A 16,826-nucleotide genomic window follows, 5' to 3' on the forward strand; every position below is an offset into this window, starting at 1 on the left:
GCCTGACCCTTTCGATAAAATAAGAAATTACGTGTCACAGTTACAGCGATAGACTGCCAAACCTACAGCGCATGCGACAAAAAGTGCGCGATATTTAAACGGGCAAAATTGTTTTCCGTCCCGTTTCTTATTAGAGCCGTTTCCAATTATAGCGGTTTCCGATTTCAAAAATAAATCTCCGTTATTATGACTAATAAAAAAATCCTTTTTCCCTTATTTCCTTCGAGCAATCGTCGTCATCTTAACGCGTATTGCGTTGGGGAAGCGACCTATATGACGTGGCTCTAGCTTCGAAAGTTAAAAATTTCCTCGACGCGGGAAAAATTTCGCAATAAATAAATTTATCGTAAAACATCATTCCCCCCACACCGTCAAATACACCTTCGGTCCAATCGCTTATCAAGGAGATCGTACGTCACAGTGCAATAATTTAAAGGGCGCGATTAAAATTGTACGTATTAGAGGCAACAGGCATTTGCGCTACTATACGCCTAACCTCTGTACCTTATTTTCCCCATGTACATGTAGCTTTAGATTTCCTCGCTAAGCTGCCGAGTCACGTGCGTAGTCGCTCGTTATCGCCGAAGAACTTTTATAGTTGATAATCGCAGCCGAATAGTCGAAGCGCGAAGGTTTCATATGCATTTAATTAGCGGCTATAAAAGTATTGTCCTTTGTTCGTAAGCGTTTAGTATAAGGTCAGTATCGCAAAAGTCATTTAATTGGTTTTTATAAGTTTACAATTTAAACTGCAATCGGAATTTTAATATATTTTCGATATTTGCGTTTAGAGCAGCTGGGTTTACTTTCGATTTGAGAAGTTTGAAGAAGTCGTTTTCGTCCATCGTCCCCAACTACCGCCTACCGGTAAGCGTTTATCAAAATTAAACTATCGTAGAGGAAGTTTTAATTTTTTAGATGAGGGGGTTTCTAAAACTAACCTACTAAGTACTAATACATAAATTAAACGATCTATATCCGTAAACCCTTTTTGTAATTCGGTATCAAAATAATATAAAAAAGTTGTTTTAGTCTGTTAACGATAACGAGGGGTCATTAATTAATTCATGCCATTAGGGTTTCAGTTCTGATTAGTACCATAAGTATATAATAACGTTTCATAAGTGTGTCAATTAGTTGAAATAATTACCGACTGCTATATGTGCAGTGACGCTAAATTTATGACATAAACTAAACGATAAGCGCCTCTAGCGAGACAAGTACGCAACTAAAAATGAGTTACCGCGTGCCGGTCCTAGGCCTCAACGCAGCTCCCTGTCTGCACTATGAAGGCCAGGCAAAGAGTCTTATATCCTTTTAGACTGGTTTATTTTTCATACATATTTCAGGGTAAAAAGTTCACTGGTTTACTAAACTAAGTCGAAACCCGGTTTGAAAACTGTGTTAGGCCTTACGACTTTACCTAATAGAAAATAGAGCATAGCTGTCACACTTATGTGAAATAATTATACACTTATGTCTGAACCCTTAAAAATAATTTATACTACGGTATACAATTGAATATAGAAAAGGGTGTTCTATTGGTAATGATAATGAGAGGTCATTAATTTAATTAATTAATCCCGTTATGGTTTCAGTTCTTAACAGCTACCTTTGCAATGATCTTTCCTATTATTTCACAGATAATGAGTGCATACCCACCCCAAGGGCCTTATCAGAGCTCAGCTCCACCACCACCCTACTTTCCTGGTCAAGGGGACCCTTACCAACATCAGGTATGTCTATGAAATGTGTGAATAAATGAAATAACCATATATTATTTTTATCATGAAATTTAAAGCAGCAACCACCTCAAGGATATTACCCACCTCCGCAACAACAGCAATATTATCCCCAGCAGCAAGCAGGGTACAGTTGTTAAAAAAATGTGAATTAAAGTAAGATATTAATAAATATAATTTTGTTTTTTAGTTACTACCCACAACAGCCCATCGGAACTCAACCTGGAGCCTATCCTCAACACACTACGGTGTAAGGTTTTTCTCCCAGTTTATTTTTGTGCCATTTAAGAGTTTCTATTTTTAAACTGTGTGGGTTACCCCAATTTTTTAACAGCGTTGTTCAAGAAGAACATAGAAGGAACAACAATGACATGGCGAAAGACTGTTGCTTGTGCGCCTTGTGCATGGCACTATGTTGTTTCTGCTGCGCCGATTAAATATTACGTCATATGACCTCTAAATTTTACATTTATTTGTTTTATTGTTTGAGTATTTTTGTATGTATATATTCATGAAAATTTTAGAAAATGCGTTTTGTAAATTATCTTTATTGAGACTGAAATAAATTTTTGTATAATTCTATTTTATATATTCTAGAAAAAGTTCTGTTCTATATTTTATTAGATGTACCCAGATAAAAATAATCTGTCTGAAACTTACCTTCTATGTTAAAATTATCATTTACTTCTGGTAACAGTTTTAGATAAACATTAGATATGAGGCTTATTGATAGGGCCTCTAACCTCTTAGGAATACTTTTTATTCATTTAGATAACGACTGATAATATTTTTGAATGATAAAACAAAGCTCCGGCGGAACTTGCTATAAGATATTATACAGGAAATGAGAAAAATAAGCGGGGAAATATTCAAAACTCTTTCACCATCGGACCACATGATGGCGCCATCATTCCAGCGAAAGTGATTATCACGGCCAACTTGGTACTATACTACTATTGTACGTTGTGAGTCACGCCGTAGTTTTCGCCATTCGCCCCATCCTGATGTATTTTGACGTGTAGGCTTAATGTTTTAAGAAGTGAAAATGACTCTTATGGAATTTTTCGGTTGTTCTTTAATTGCTTTTGGACCTCCTGCTGCCTTATTTTCCATAACTGTTGCCAAAGATCCAATCAGAATTATTATATTGATATCAGCGTAAGTTTGTTTTGAATTTCCTATACCCTATTTTTAAATAATTTAAGCCTTTGTTTATTAACTCCTATGGAAATATTAGATAATGATTAAGGAAGACATAAATTGAAGTCGATGACATTCACAATTATAATAAATTGAAATTATTTTACAGAGCATTTTTTTGGCTACTATCATTGTTGCTGTCTTCGATTCTTTGGTTCGCTGTCGTTCCACTGCAGAAACAGTTAGCTTTTGGTGTTGTCTTCTCGGTTTTATTCCAAGAAGGATTTAGATATGTCTTTTACAAAATTTTGCGGTAAGTTGATGTATAATATTATTAATTTAATATTTATCATGCGTTACTCATGAAGTCCTATCTTAAAGCTTTTCATAATTGTATTCAGGCTTAATTTTTGGGGTCTGAGTTTGAATGTTAGAGCACCCAAACTTTCCACATTGTGGAAAAAAAGCTAATCACCATATTTTTGTATACACTCTCCAAACCTTGGCTATGCAGGTCATTATAGGTTTTAATTATCTCGTTTCATTAACCTGTTAAATTTTAAGTTAAATGTGCTCAGTGAAAGGAAATCAGAGTATCTAAATGTACAATGGTTTTGTTTTTATTAGAGTGGTTAAGTATGCACAGTATCCCCTACAATTGACTATACAAACAAATGCACGCATAACTTCTTTGTACACTTTTATTTTCATGGACTTAAACACTTTTTTGTCCATAGTAAGTGAATCAGTTATGTTTCCGTACCTAGCTAGTTTTATAGTCAAGCATTATGCCAAATAGTGAAATGAAGCTAAGCCTTAATATAATTTACATTATTCTAGTATGATATTTAACTTTTGTCCAAATATGGTGTTAGCACTTTGAATTTATGATTGTTTTATAATGTATAGGAAAGCTGAAGTTGGATTGAAAAAGGTTGAGGAAGTGGGTATGGATGGAACTGCTGTTTCGAGCAACCGGTTAACATTGGCTTATGGTAAATACCTAGTTTATATTATTTAGCTAGAATACATGGTAGTTTCATAAGTAATTAATAACTGTAAGTATGACGCTTGTAGCTTTTTCCATAGATATCTTTCTTTCTTATTACCACTCTTGATCACCACTTTCAATTTAATACCAACTGAACATTTAATTTTTTTTACTAAGGTCCAGCAACTAACCAATTAAATTTTCTTTTATAAAGAAGCTTATGAACTAATGACCATTTTGGTTTGTTTTAAAAAATATTTATCAAAAGCCCTGCATTCTAATTCTCTTATTCCGATAATACTTGGTTGATGCTTATAAACGCAACGCAAAAACTGTTAGAGATCTCAAAATTTAATGCTATTACCTTTAAACACGAAATGAGTGCTTTTAATAATCAATCGTAAGTTGCAATCAGTGTAGACAAGGGGTTTGTTTCCATGGCCAACTCCCCCTACCCCTTGGGTATAACTTTGTCTTTACTAAAATTTCATCCCCTTCTCGACCCCTCTCAGGTATTTTACATAGTTTGAACCCATCCCTTCAAGGATTTCTGGCTACGCCACTGGTTGCAATTCAAAAATTAATTATTTTCTTGAAGTAAACATAAGTTATTATTTTAAAGCGCTATAAATCTTACTAATTTTTGGTATGAAATTATCCGAATTTTTATTGCACGGAGTATGCGTAACGAAGTCGTTGTATAATATTTCATTTTGTTTTTGTTGTGACTGTTAAGAAAAGTTGCAGTTAAAAATATGACAGTTAGTATTATACTTATCGCAATATTTTACTAATGGTATGATGAACACTTTCCATTGTATAATTAGAGGCCGAGGGGCTAGTCACTCACATAATCAGGGTACAGTCTATCTGACCGTGGTTAGCGCTTTGTTAGAGGCTATTAGCACACTTTTCGTAGTTGTTAAAAAGGTTATTATAAGCACATACTCCATTAATTCCTCCAATTTTATTAAAGACTTCAACTACAAAATCTGTTGCATTTCAGAAAAATTATTAGATTTCTAATTTAATTAAAGCAAAAGAATGATATTTCTTTTATGAGAGAAGTGTTCATCTTTACACTGCTAATGTTATTTGGTTGAAACGTGTAACTTCGCTGATTTTACCAAAAGATATTTCCGAAGGAAAAAAAATACTTTCTAAAACTAATATGCAGACCAAATAGACATCATAAATTCTAAATTTTTTAGAATTTTAAATTTAATCGGGTGAAGTGCACTACAGCGGCCTCATCGAATTTTATATTAATTTTGGTTGCGCCTGATAGACCTTGTCACGTAGATGACGAGGGTATTTTTTATTTTGGCCGCAAATGATTATTTAATTGTTTAACTTAATTTTTTTAATTTTAAAAATTTCTCATTTTCATTGAATTTTATATTAATTTTGGTTGCGCCTGATAAACCTTGTCACGTAGATGTCGAGGGTATTTTTTATTTTGGCCGCAAATGATTATTTAATTGTTTAATTTAATTTTTTTAATTTTAAAAATTTCTCATTTTCATTGAATTTTATATTAATTTTGGTCGCGCCGGATAGACCTTGTCACGTTGATGCCGAGGGTTATTTTTATTTTGGCCGCAAAAGCAAATGATTATTTATTTTTTTAATGTAATTTTAAATTTCTAATTTTTGGGCATTTTCACGTGTTTCGTTGTACTTATTTCCGTCGTGTGTTCGCCGACACCACAGTTTCGGTGTCCTAATGAATTCCACGTGATATTCCCTTTTTTTTATAAAATCAATTACAGTTTTTGTTCCTTTTCTCGGTGTTTTGTATTTTTGGGCCACAAAGTGATATTCCCGTACTTTATCAAATCTATTACAGTTTTTGTTCATTTTCTAGGTGTTTTCTATTTTTGGGCCACTTTTTTTCTGGTTGAGATTAAAAGTATATACTTGATGCGTAAGGCTTGGTACTGTCCTCTAGGTCGCGTTATAGATGGCCCATCGCTTTTTTTAGTATGGGGTTGGGGAGGCGCTGCGAGCCCCCAGCGCTTGAGCGAAGTGAGTGCGCGGTGCCGTCAGGGGAGTTTAGTATTAGAAAAACGTTACTAAACTCCTAAAATGACGCCTTTTTAAAAGTTAAGTTGATTAAAAAATTATCATTTGCGGCCGCAAAAAAATTGGTTTAGTAATCTACGCGTCAAGTGCTAAATTCTCCGCCACAAATAAATACAAAAACACGGTAATTCCCTAAAATTACTAAATTTTTAAAATTAAGTTAATTAATTTAATGATCATTTGCGGCCCAAAAAAAAAAGTTTCGTAATCTACGCGTCAAGTGCTACATTCTCCGCCACAAAAAAAAATACAAAAACACGGTAATTCCCTAAAATTACTAAATTTTTAAAATTAAGTTAATTAATTTAATTATCATTTGCGGCCCAAAAAAAATAGTTTAGTAATCTACGCGGCAAGTACTACATTCTCCACCAAAAAAAAAAAACGAAATTACATGAGGCCGCTGTAGTGCAATTTTGCCAGTGTACTTCTATAAAGAAAAATCCAATTCCCACTTGGAACCATTAGATTTAGAAACTCCATTTCAATTAGAAGAATTTTTGTCACGGCTTTCAACCAAATTATATTGACCAATAAGGAGCCGAAAAACAAATCAATTTCATTGATGAGGGATGAGGTCTTTGGGCTACTTTTTCGGGGCTTGTTGCAAAGCGTAGTCACTGTTGTTTCAATTCAAATTGTGGCCTAGATAGTATTTTGTTCCTGTAAAGAGGTCGACTCTTACGTCCTTAGTAACCTAAATACGTTCTTGGTTGATCTACATCATATTTCCGAGAGTCCAAATGGGCTTAGTATTTGGTGAAGAGTAAATTTAACAGGCACACAGTAGAAACAAAGAAATTATGATAAAACAGTGTAAAAAATCTAGTAATAGCAATTTTAGCCTTTATGAACGTTTTATAGATAATTACATGCCTTAAAAAGTCGCTTGAAACCACTGACCTTTAACGTTCCATAAGATACTACTCTCTGAGTTTAGAGAAACCACGAAGAAGTATAACACAAAATATGAATGAGGAACGATGGTCTACTGGTTGACACATAAAGTTCGAATCCACTAAGAGGAATGTGATGTGGTTCACACAAGCCGTGATTGTGTTATTGATTAAAGTATTCTTCAAATTATGCGACGTACTCTTAACATGACGCGACATTAGCTTCAAATTATTTCAAGTATTCGCTACTCGTGCATTATGAAGATTAGTTGTATTTGGTTCGTTCTAGTGGCTGGTCTCGGGTTTGGTGTAATGAGTGGCGCATTCTCCCTAGTCAATGTCTTAGGTAATATATTTTCACATATGGTCTAAGACTTCACATGTTAAATATGAATTATTGTAAAAAATAGCGGATTCAGTTGGTCCAGGATCAGTTGGCCTTCACGGAGACTCTCCTTACTTCTTCATCATTTCAGGTACATGCCTTTCTTTATGATATTTCATTTGCTTATGCTCTTAGCCACGTTATATACTTAACCTGGCGGTAACCGATATAATTTTAATTATCGGTGCAATAAGATTAGAATAACATGGTATTTGATATTTCGCGAATTGATGTCGGTTATTGGTAACAATCTCCGTAACCGGTTTGTCGGTTATCGGTAACAATCTCCGTAACCGGTTTGTCGGTTATCGGTAACAATCTCCGTAACCGGTTTGTCGGTTATCGGTAACAATCTCCGTAACCGGTTGGTCGGTTATCGGTAACAATCTCCGTACCGGTTGGTCGGTTATCGGTAACCATCTCCGTAACCGGTTGGTCGGTTATCGGTAACAAGCTCCGTACCGGTTGGTCGGTTATCGGTAACAAGCTCCGTACCGGTTGGTCGGTTATCGGTAACAATCTCCGTACCGGTTGGTCGGTTATCGGTAACAAGCTCCGTACCGGTTGGTCGGTTATCGGTAACAATCTCCGTACCGGTTGGTCGGTTATCGGTAACAAGCTCCGTACCGGTTGGTCGGTTATCGGTAACAATCTCCGTACCGGTTGGTCGGTTATCGGTAACCATCTCCGTACCGGTTGGTCGGTTATCGGTAACAAGCTCCGTACCGGTTGGTCGGTTATCGGTAACAAGCTCCGTACCGGTTGGTCGGTTATCGGTAACAAGCTCCGTACCGGTTGGTCGGTTATCGGTAACCATCTCCGTACCGGTTGGTCGGTTATCGGTAACAAGCTCCGTACCGGTTGGTCGGTTATCGGTAACAAGCTCCGTACCGGTTGGTCGGTTATCAGTAACAAGCTCCGTACCGGTTGGTCGGTTATCGGTAACAAGCTCCGTACCGGTTGGTCGGTTATCGGTAACAAGCTCCGTACCGGTTGGTCGGTTATCGGTAACAATCTCCGTACCGGTTGGTCGGTTATCGGTAACAAGCTCCGTACCGGTTGGTCGGTTATCGGTAACAAGCTCCGTACCGGTTGGTCGGTTATCGGTAACAAGCTCCGTACCGGTTGGTCGGTTATCGGTAACAAGCTCCGTACCGGTTGGTCGGTTATCGGTAACCATCTCCGTAACCGGTTGGTCGGTTATCGGTAACAAGCTCCGTACCGGTTGGTCGGTTATCGGTAACAAGCTCCGTACCGGTTGGTCGGTTATCGGTAACAAGCTCCGTACCGGTTGGTCGGTTATCGGTAACAATCTCCGTACCGGTTGGTCGGTTATCGGTAACAATCTCCGTACCGGTTGGTCGGTTATCGGTAACAAGCTCCGTACCGGTTGGTCGGTTATCGGTAACAAGCTCCGTACCGGTTGGTCGGTTATCGGTAACAAGCTCCGTACCGGTTGGTCGGTTATCGGTAACAAGCTCCGTACCGGTTGGTCGGTTATCGGTAACAAGCTCCGTACCGGTTGGTCGGTTATCGGTAACAAGCTCCGTAACCGGTTGGTCGGTTATCGGTAACAAGCTCCGTACCGGTTGGTCGGTTATCGGTAACAAGCTCCGTACCGGTTGGTCGGTTATCGGTAACAAGCTCCGTACCGGTTGGTCGGTTATCGGTAACAAGCTCCGTACCGGTTGGTCGGTTATCGGTAACCATCTCCGTAACCGGTTGGTCGGTTATCGGTAACAAGCTCCGTACCGGTTGGTCGGTTATCGGTAACAAGCTCCGTACCGGTTGGTCGGTTATCGGTAACAAGCTCCGTACCGGTTGGTCGGTTATCGGTAACAAGCTCCGTACCGGTTGGTCGGTTATCGGTAACAAGCTCCGTACCGGTTGGTCGGTTATCGGTAACAAGCTCCGTAACCGGTTGGTCGGTTATCGGTAACAAGCTCCGTACCGGTTGGTCGGTTATCGGTAACAAGCTCCGTACCGGTTGGTCGGTTATCGGTAACAAGCTCCGTACCGGTTGGTCGGTTATCGGTAACAAGCTCCGTACCGGTTGGTCGGTTATCGGTAACCATCTCCGTAACCGGTTGGTCGGTTATCGGTAACAAGCTCCGTACCGGTTGGTCGGTTATCGGTAACAAGCTCCGTACCGGTTGGTCGGTTATCGGTAACAAGCTCCGTACCGGTTGGTCGGTTATCGGTAACAAGCTCCGTACCGGTTGGTCGGTTATCGGTAACAAGCTCCGTACCGGTTGGTCGGTTATCGGTAACAAGCTCCGTACCGGTTGGTCGGTTATCGGTAACCATCTCCGTAACCGGTTGGTCGGTTATCGGTAACAAGCTCCGTACCGGTTGGTCGGTTATCGGTAACAAGCTCCGTACCGGTTGGTCGGTTATCGGTAACAATCTCCGTACCGGTTGGTCGGTTATGAATCTCCCAGTTTTATTTCATTACCCAACCGATTAACGCCCAGAATGGCTAAGATATTATTCATTTTAGCCTTTACTACATTGGCGTTCATTTTACTGCACACATTTTGGGGAGTGATTTTCTTCCACGCTTGGGACAACCGTGGCTACGCGCAGGTCGCCTACGTCGTCATCTCTCATCTGTTCGTGTCCTGTTTGGTACGTATCTTCCCCGGAGCTCATCCAGATAGGAGTATTCAACTTGGACAAACCCACGCAGACCAATTAAGACATGCTAATTGTAGCGTCATCTGTTGCAGATGCGGTTAAACTGGAATTTAATTAAAAAACTCCCTTTACTCTGGCCACAGCAAGATTGTATTTATTTATACACGAATGACTGTGTTGAAACCATTGAATTAGGAATAGTACCGCTAGAATTAGTTTCAATCTGCCTTCCGCGAAACAAATTTTTTTTAAATTGAGAACTGTATCATTATATGGTGGGGCCATCCGCTGTTAGCGGCGGGAACTACATCCTATGAAAACAACTTTTCCCAATATTCCACTTTGAAAGTGATAGATGGCGCCACCGTATATTGATAGAGTTGACGGCTGAGTGCGCCGACTCGTATTTTCACAATTTGTTTCGCGAAAACTCGACTCCCGAACGCGCCTATGTAATTCTAGCGGTACTATTCCCAATTCAATGGCTGAAACGGGCGCCATGGTCTTGTTGCGCCCGACGTAAGCTCCTTACGTGTACCAAAATAAAATCAGACCGTTATCTCAATTGTGTGCTTGCTCGTAGCGTCGTAAGCATACGTCATATCTAAGACCCGCCTTGAAACATCCGCCATGACATTATTTAACGTCACAGATCACGAGCAAAACGGCGCACGATTCTGCGAAATAATCACGTGACCACCATGGGCATCTTATTGTCATGGCCGGCCTATAAGCGTTACCATGGCCGGCCTATAAGCGTTACCATGGCCGGCCTATACGCGTTACCATGGCCGGCCTATACGCGTTACCATGGCAACGAACACAAGCCACACCCACGAGCAAGCTACGAATGGTTCTTTAGAAACTGACTTCGTGTATCCAAAAGTGATATAATTACTAGAAATGTGCCAGTTCCTATACTTTCCCACGCTAAAATTTACTGAATGCTGCTATCTCGATAGAGATCATAAAAGGCTAGACTAGGATTGACGATGCACCAGCTTTCTGGTTTATTCTTTCGTGTTTTGTATTAAATCGTTGATAATGTTAAAAAATCAAAAGCCTGCTAGCCTTCTCCCGTGTTTTCTTAGCACTCGAAACTCTCACCTGGAGGCGACACTGTTTCTACTTTTGAACTTCATTCCCTCCCTAAGTAATACCCTCCCAACTTTTACTTCGCGTGTAACCGATTACATTGAGTCATTGACACTCTTTTGGTAATTATTTCACTTTTGGTGTACCTAATAGAAGGCGTTTGAAAGTTGAATACGCCATCTTTATTTGAAACGCGAGATCTCAATAACATTTTTCATCCTTCGTTTAGACTCTGTTTAACAAGAGCCAGTTGTACTGGGCCAGCATAACCCCGTTGTACGTGTTCCTTTTCATCAGCGCCGTCTTGGCTTTCAAAGCCGCCGGCGGAAGTTTCCGCAGCTTAAGGGCCTTTTTCAGTTGCCACATTCCCAATTAACACATCCGCCTCACCTGTCGAACTTTCGCGCGCGGAATCTGGGCGAACGTCCTCAACGAAGAAATGGACAATTTTTACCAACCCTCCAGTTTCGTGGAAATAAACACTTTTCGAGTGTCCGCCGAAATAACTTAAAAATATTAAATTGTCTATTTTATTCATCAATTCTAACGGTTACTTTTGCGTGTGTTATTCATATTTTCCACCAAAAAATGATAAATTGTTTATACCAAGTTTTTATTTTTTATAAAATTGGTATAATTTGTAATAATAAATTATTTGTATATTTTCCCGTGATTCTGTGTTTATTTTCAATAAAATTATGGTTTACATACAAATTTGGCCTCGAATAAATAAATTGTTTATACCAAATTTTTATTTTATAAAGAAAGGTATAATTTTTATATTTTCTGGGATTCAATAGTTCGTTTTATTCTCATTAAAGCAAAGATAATATAAACCTCGTACCCTAGATTCGAAATCACTGCTCGCGCGTAGTCAATAGCGTTTACCCACTTCCTGCTGGAGCTCCGAACAAAATAAGCCTCACGGTTGCCAGGGTAACCAACTATAGATATAGATCAAAGTTGGCCGTGATAAGACAATACAATGACCGTTGGAGGCTGATTTTTCGGAGGTCACGTGCCGGAAGGGTACGGAGTTCTATATCATGGTTGTCACACGTCAGGGAAATCAGGCAAAAGTCGGGGATTTCAATTTCATCTTTACACTTTTTGAAGATAATTTTACTCAAGATCTACATGTCAAATTCTATGATTATCATTCATTTCCTTGAAAGTTTGACAAATATTTTCAACATTGCAATAACCTTTTTACTGAAACATAAGTCCTTTTAAATTTATTAACTTCTTATAAAAGTAAAATATAAAATAAAAATTATGACCTTAAAAAGTCAGGGAATTTGAATCTCAAAATTTGGTGGCAACCATGTATATTATCTTTGATTAAAATGACCTTTAATTTATAAAGTGGTATCAAATTATTTGCATATTTGCCGTGATTCATATTTGGTGCTTGCTCGTAGCGTCATAGACATACTATGACGTAGCCATGACCGGCCTTGGAACATCCGCCATGACATTATTTAACGTCACAGATCATGAGGCAGAACTTAACACGATCCTGCGATATAATCGCTTGCCCACCGTGGGCCTATGAATTTTAACTCGCTACCTTGGCAACGGAAACAGCTCACACCCACGAGCAAGTTATGCGTATTTCAGTTTTATGTTCATTGAAACATGGATAGTAGATTTTAGAGGATCGGTAAAAAGCCTGGTTTTTAGCCCCCGTAAACCAATCACACGAAAGGAGTCGACCAAGGTTATTTGAAAAAAAAAACAAGTATCGCTAAGAGTGGACGATACTGTTCGAAAAAAGAAAGAATATAAACACGAAGTACATTTTTAGGCCAAAAGGTATTTTTTCACGTTTTTATAGATTAAATATGATATACCAATCAGTTGATAGTTTTTATTGAGTTAGTAAGCGGACGCCAAACGGCGACGAAGTCCGTAATGCAGTCTGTCTTGTGAATACCTCTCAGTAAAACATTTGCATGTGAAGAATAGGAAGTGTCATACGTATGCAACAATATTATACACTTATGGTATTACCTACACTTTTCATTCAAGTCTGTAAATGAGCTTTTCTCAAACACCGGAATTAGTTTCAATAGCGACTCCATGTTTTTTTTTTCAAACTTCTAAAAATGTTGGTTCAGTTAAAATTGGTTCCTTTCTTCCAATTTAATTGCCAGACAACTACACATACTGTGGTGCACCGCCGTGCTGGGAAACCTTATTTTGTGTTATTTGTAAAAAAGGAATGTGTCTTCAAGGTCAATCTGAAGAAAATTAAGATGACGTTCAAAAACGAGAAAAAACGATTTACGTCTAAAAGCTCTCGTGAAATGTAATTCGTCTACGAGGTCTATTATTAAAAACGTGTTAAAACGAAGCGACGAATTCGTACAATGTTCATTTAATTATTAAACATGCCGCAGTACACGAACGCTGAGAAAACTCAAATGATTCTACGCTTAGGAAAAAGGTGCGAAGCTAAACTCCTGTACACGCGCAAGTACCCTGATAGGCTGCAACCAAGCAGATCTTTTATTCAAAAGCTGCTGCGAAATCTTTTGTCAGGTGTATCGTTCGGGAAAACGTCTCGCCAACCACGTGTTGATCAAAATCAAATTCCTCATACTAGTAGTAGAGCTGTTGCAACGGATATTCTACTGTAGTAATCATAAGGTATAAAAAATATGGCATAACTATAACTATCATCCATTCAAACTTCATCTGCACCAAGGATCGTATGTCGATGGCAATGTACAACGAATAAACTTTTGCGTGTTTCTTAAGCTCAGTTCACACTATACAATTAATTGGGCCACTTAATTGTATCCAATTAATTGTAAGCAAGAAAATTGTATAGTGTGAACAGAAATATTGTAACAATGGTTCCAACTATTTCTGTTCACACTATGCAATTTTCTTGATTACAATTAGTTGGATACATTTAAGTGGCCCAATTAATTGTATAGTGTGAACTGGGCTTTAGAGAACGTCTACAAGACGATCCCAAATATTTGTTCAGGGTCATGTTTTTTGACGAAGCTGCATTTCACCGCGACATAATTTGCATTATTTGTCAGTTGAAAATCCCTACTATCTTCGTGAAAATAGTCATCAGGCGCAATGGAAAACTAATGTTGACGCGTTCTACTTCCCTGGCAAACCAGTCGAAATATGATTTTCCAGCACGACGGTGCACAACCGCATTGTTATAGTTCGTCAGTGGTTAGATGACCAACTTCCTAAACGTTTGCGTCCTAGGTCACCAGATTTAACTCCGCTGGACTATTTCTTATGGGGATACGTGAAAAGTAAGGTGTACGAGACTAAGAGAGTATTTTAAACGACTTAAAAAAACAGAATTCGATGAGATTTGCCGAAATCACTGTTGAAACTTAAGCGAAAACCTCATTTACAGACTTGAAATGTGTCTTCACGTCGACGAGTTTCATTATGAACATTTTCCATTTATCTAATATGTTTATGTAATCCGAAAAAAACCAGAAATTATAAATGATTGATTAAATCCAAACCTTAGTTTTCTCTTCATCATTCCATCAGTATCAAATAAAAGAAAAAGTACTACATTTTAGTATAATATTACTATCCCAAGCTATTGGTTTCAAATAGCTAAGCCACCCTGTATAAACCAATAATAAAAAAAATGGTTTGATTTCATTTATTAATTTCAAATATCGTTTTATTTCATTTATTAATTTTCAAATATCGATTGATTTCATTTATTAATTTTCAAATATCGTTTGATTTCATTTATTAATTTTCAAATATCGTTTGATTTCATTTATTAATTTTCAAATATCGTTTGATTTCATTTATTAATTTTCAAATATCGTTTGATTTCATTTATTAATTTCAAATATCGTTTGATTTCATTTATTAATTTTCAAATATCGTTTGATTTCATTTATTAATTTTAAAATATCGTTTGATTTCATTTATTAATTTTGAAATATCGTTTGATTTCATTTATTAATTTTAAAATATCGTTTGATTTCATTTATTAATTTAAAAATATCGTTTGATTTCATTTATTAATTTTAAAATATCGTTTGATTTCATTTATTAATTTTAAAATATCGTTTGATTTCATTTATTAATTTTAAAATATCGTTTGATTTAAATAAGGCCACCCTGTTAAAATTGGTATAATATGTAACAATAAGTAATTGGTATATTTTTCGTGACTCCTATACTTGTGTTTACTTTTGTGTACGAACTTCCTAGTCTCGTCCCAAAACACACTTCTTTATATCTGTCCCGCGTGCCATTTCCTATCAATATCTGGGTTCCACTGCCGCATTCCTTCGAAGCGTTCCACACAAAACATCTCCCCTTTTTGGCGGTGTGGCAGGATTTCGTGATATCGAGTACCCCGATTGATACCTTTTGTACATCGGGAATGTTATTATTTTATTTACAGAGCGGGTAGGGCCCCATTTTGCGTCTGCACAGTTAAACCCGAAATGTTTCTATTTCTGATTGAACGTGCTTTTCTTATTCCTTCGATATTTAAATTGTATCGGAAGTATATAATATTTAACTCGCGAGAGAAGTACCCTGCTAGGCAGATTATAAAAATTATTCTACGTAGGGATATTTACTTATTATTATATATGAATATTATATTTTCCAGATGTAATAGTTTGAGAAAATCACTATTAAAACACTTTGACAAATTAGCAAGAACCCGTGAAGGTACACGTTTCAAGCGAATAGTATTAACAGAATAAGATGATTAATACTTCTCTCATAACAGATATATTATATACTTTTGACTATATTGTGACTGTTTTATCATTGTGCTATTTTTCGAATGGAACATCAAAGTCGGGTTACAGGCACCAAATGCTCTAGCCAATGAAAAATGGTCTGCTCGGCTACCCTCTCTTTGTGTATTTGTGGTTCGTAAATGAAAATGTTTTTTTTCTAGAAGGTGATAAATTATATTTTTTCAATTGGTTCTTTGAAAATTAATTAAAATTAAGGGTTGTTTATATAACCATCGTCCAAATTAACTTGTTAGCAAGGTTGTTCGAAATGCCAAATACTTTCCATAACTCAAAAATCAAAATGTAAAATGCAAAATTCTTTCTCCATAACTCAAATGCAAAATGTAAAATGCAAAATACTTTCTCCATAACTCAAATGCAAAATGTAAAATGCAAAATACTTTCTCCATAACTCAAATGCAAAATGTAAAATGCAAAATACTTTCTCCATAACTCAAATGCAAAATGTAAAATGCAAAATACTTTCTCCATAACTCAAATGCAAAATGTAAAATGCAAAATACTTTCTCCATAGCCAAAATGCAAAATGCAAAATTCTTTCTCCATAACTCAAATGCAAAATGTAAAATACTTTCTCCATAACTCAAATGCAAAATGTAAAATGCAAAATACTTTCTCCATAGCCAAAATGCAAAATGCAAAATTCTTTCTCCATAACTCAAATGCAAAATGTAAAATGCAAAATACTTTCTCCATAGCCAAAATGCAAAATGCAAAATTCTTTCTCCATAACTCAAATGCAAAATGTAAAATGCAAAATACTTTCTCCATAACTCAAATGCAAAATGCAAAATACTTTCTCCATAACTCAAATGCAAAATGTAAAATGCAAAATACTTTCTCCATAGCCAAAATGCAAAATGCAAAATTCTTTCTCCATAACTCAAATGCAAAATGTAAAATGCAAAATACTTTCTCCATAACTCAAATGCAAAATGCAAAATTCTTTCTCCATAACTCAAATGCAAAATGTAAAATGCAAAATACTTTCTCCATAGCCAAAATGCAAAATGCAAAATTCTTTCTCCATAACTCAAATGCAAAATGTAAAATGCAAAATACTTTCTC

General features: G+C 37.0%; 2 protein-coding genes across 4 annotated transcripts; both read left to right on the forward strand.

The window, feature by feature from the left end:
- Positions 1 to 276: 276 nt before the first annotated feature.
- On the forward strand, positions 277 to 2,329 carry LOC149948931 (uncharacterized). Of its 3 annotated transcripts, none has more exons than XM_090172816.1 (7): positions 277 to 451; positions 529 to 698; positions 792 to 867; positions 1,644 to 1,736; positions 1,805 to 1,869; positions 1,933 to 1,992; positions 2,077 to 2,329. In XM_090172816.1, the coding sequence occupies exons 4-7, from the start codon at positions 1,647 to 1,649 to the stop codon at positions 2,177 to 2,179; spliced, it is 318 nt and encodes a 105-aa protein (XP_090028942.1). In that variant the 5' UTR covers positions 277 to 451; positions 529 to 698; positions 792 to 867; positions 1,644 to 1,646; the 3' UTR covers positions 2,180 to 2,329. The 3 variants fall into 3 exon arrangements, with proteins under 3 accessions (XP_090028942.1, XP_090028941.1, XP_090028940.1); XM_090172815.1 differs by having other exon boundaries at positions 282 to 451; positions 797 to 867; positions 1,802 to 1,869; XM_090172814.1 differs by having other exon boundaries at positions 283 to 451; positions 1,802 to 1,869.
- Positions 2,330 to 2,716: 387 nt separating this feature from the next.
- On the forward strand, positions 2,717 to 11,644 carry aph-1 (gamma-secretase subunit Aph-1). Its single transcript, XM_090172817.1, has 7 exons — positions 2,717 to 2,900; positions 3,052 to 3,195; positions 3,792 to 3,877; positions 7,144 to 7,200; positions 7,265 to 7,330; positions 9,740 to 9,867; positions 11,201 to 11,644. Exons 1-7 carry the CDS (start codon positions 2,788 to 2,790, stop codon positions 11,345 to 11,347), a joined length of 741 nt encoding a protein of 246 aa, XP_090028943.1. The 5' UTR covers positions 2,717 to 2,787; the 3' UTR covers positions 11,348 to 11,644.
- The last annotated feature ends 5,182 nt before the right edge of the window (positions 11,645 to 16,826 follow it).

This window comes from Leiobunum rupestre, chromosome 4, assembly GCF_980474605.1.
Source record: "Leiobunum rupestre chromosome 4, qqLeiRupe1.1.hap1, whole genome shotgun sequence".
Taxonomy (NCBI): domain Eukaryota; kingdom Metazoa; phylum Arthropoda; class Arachnida; order Opiliones; family Sclerosomatidae; genus Leiobunum; species Leiobunum rupestre.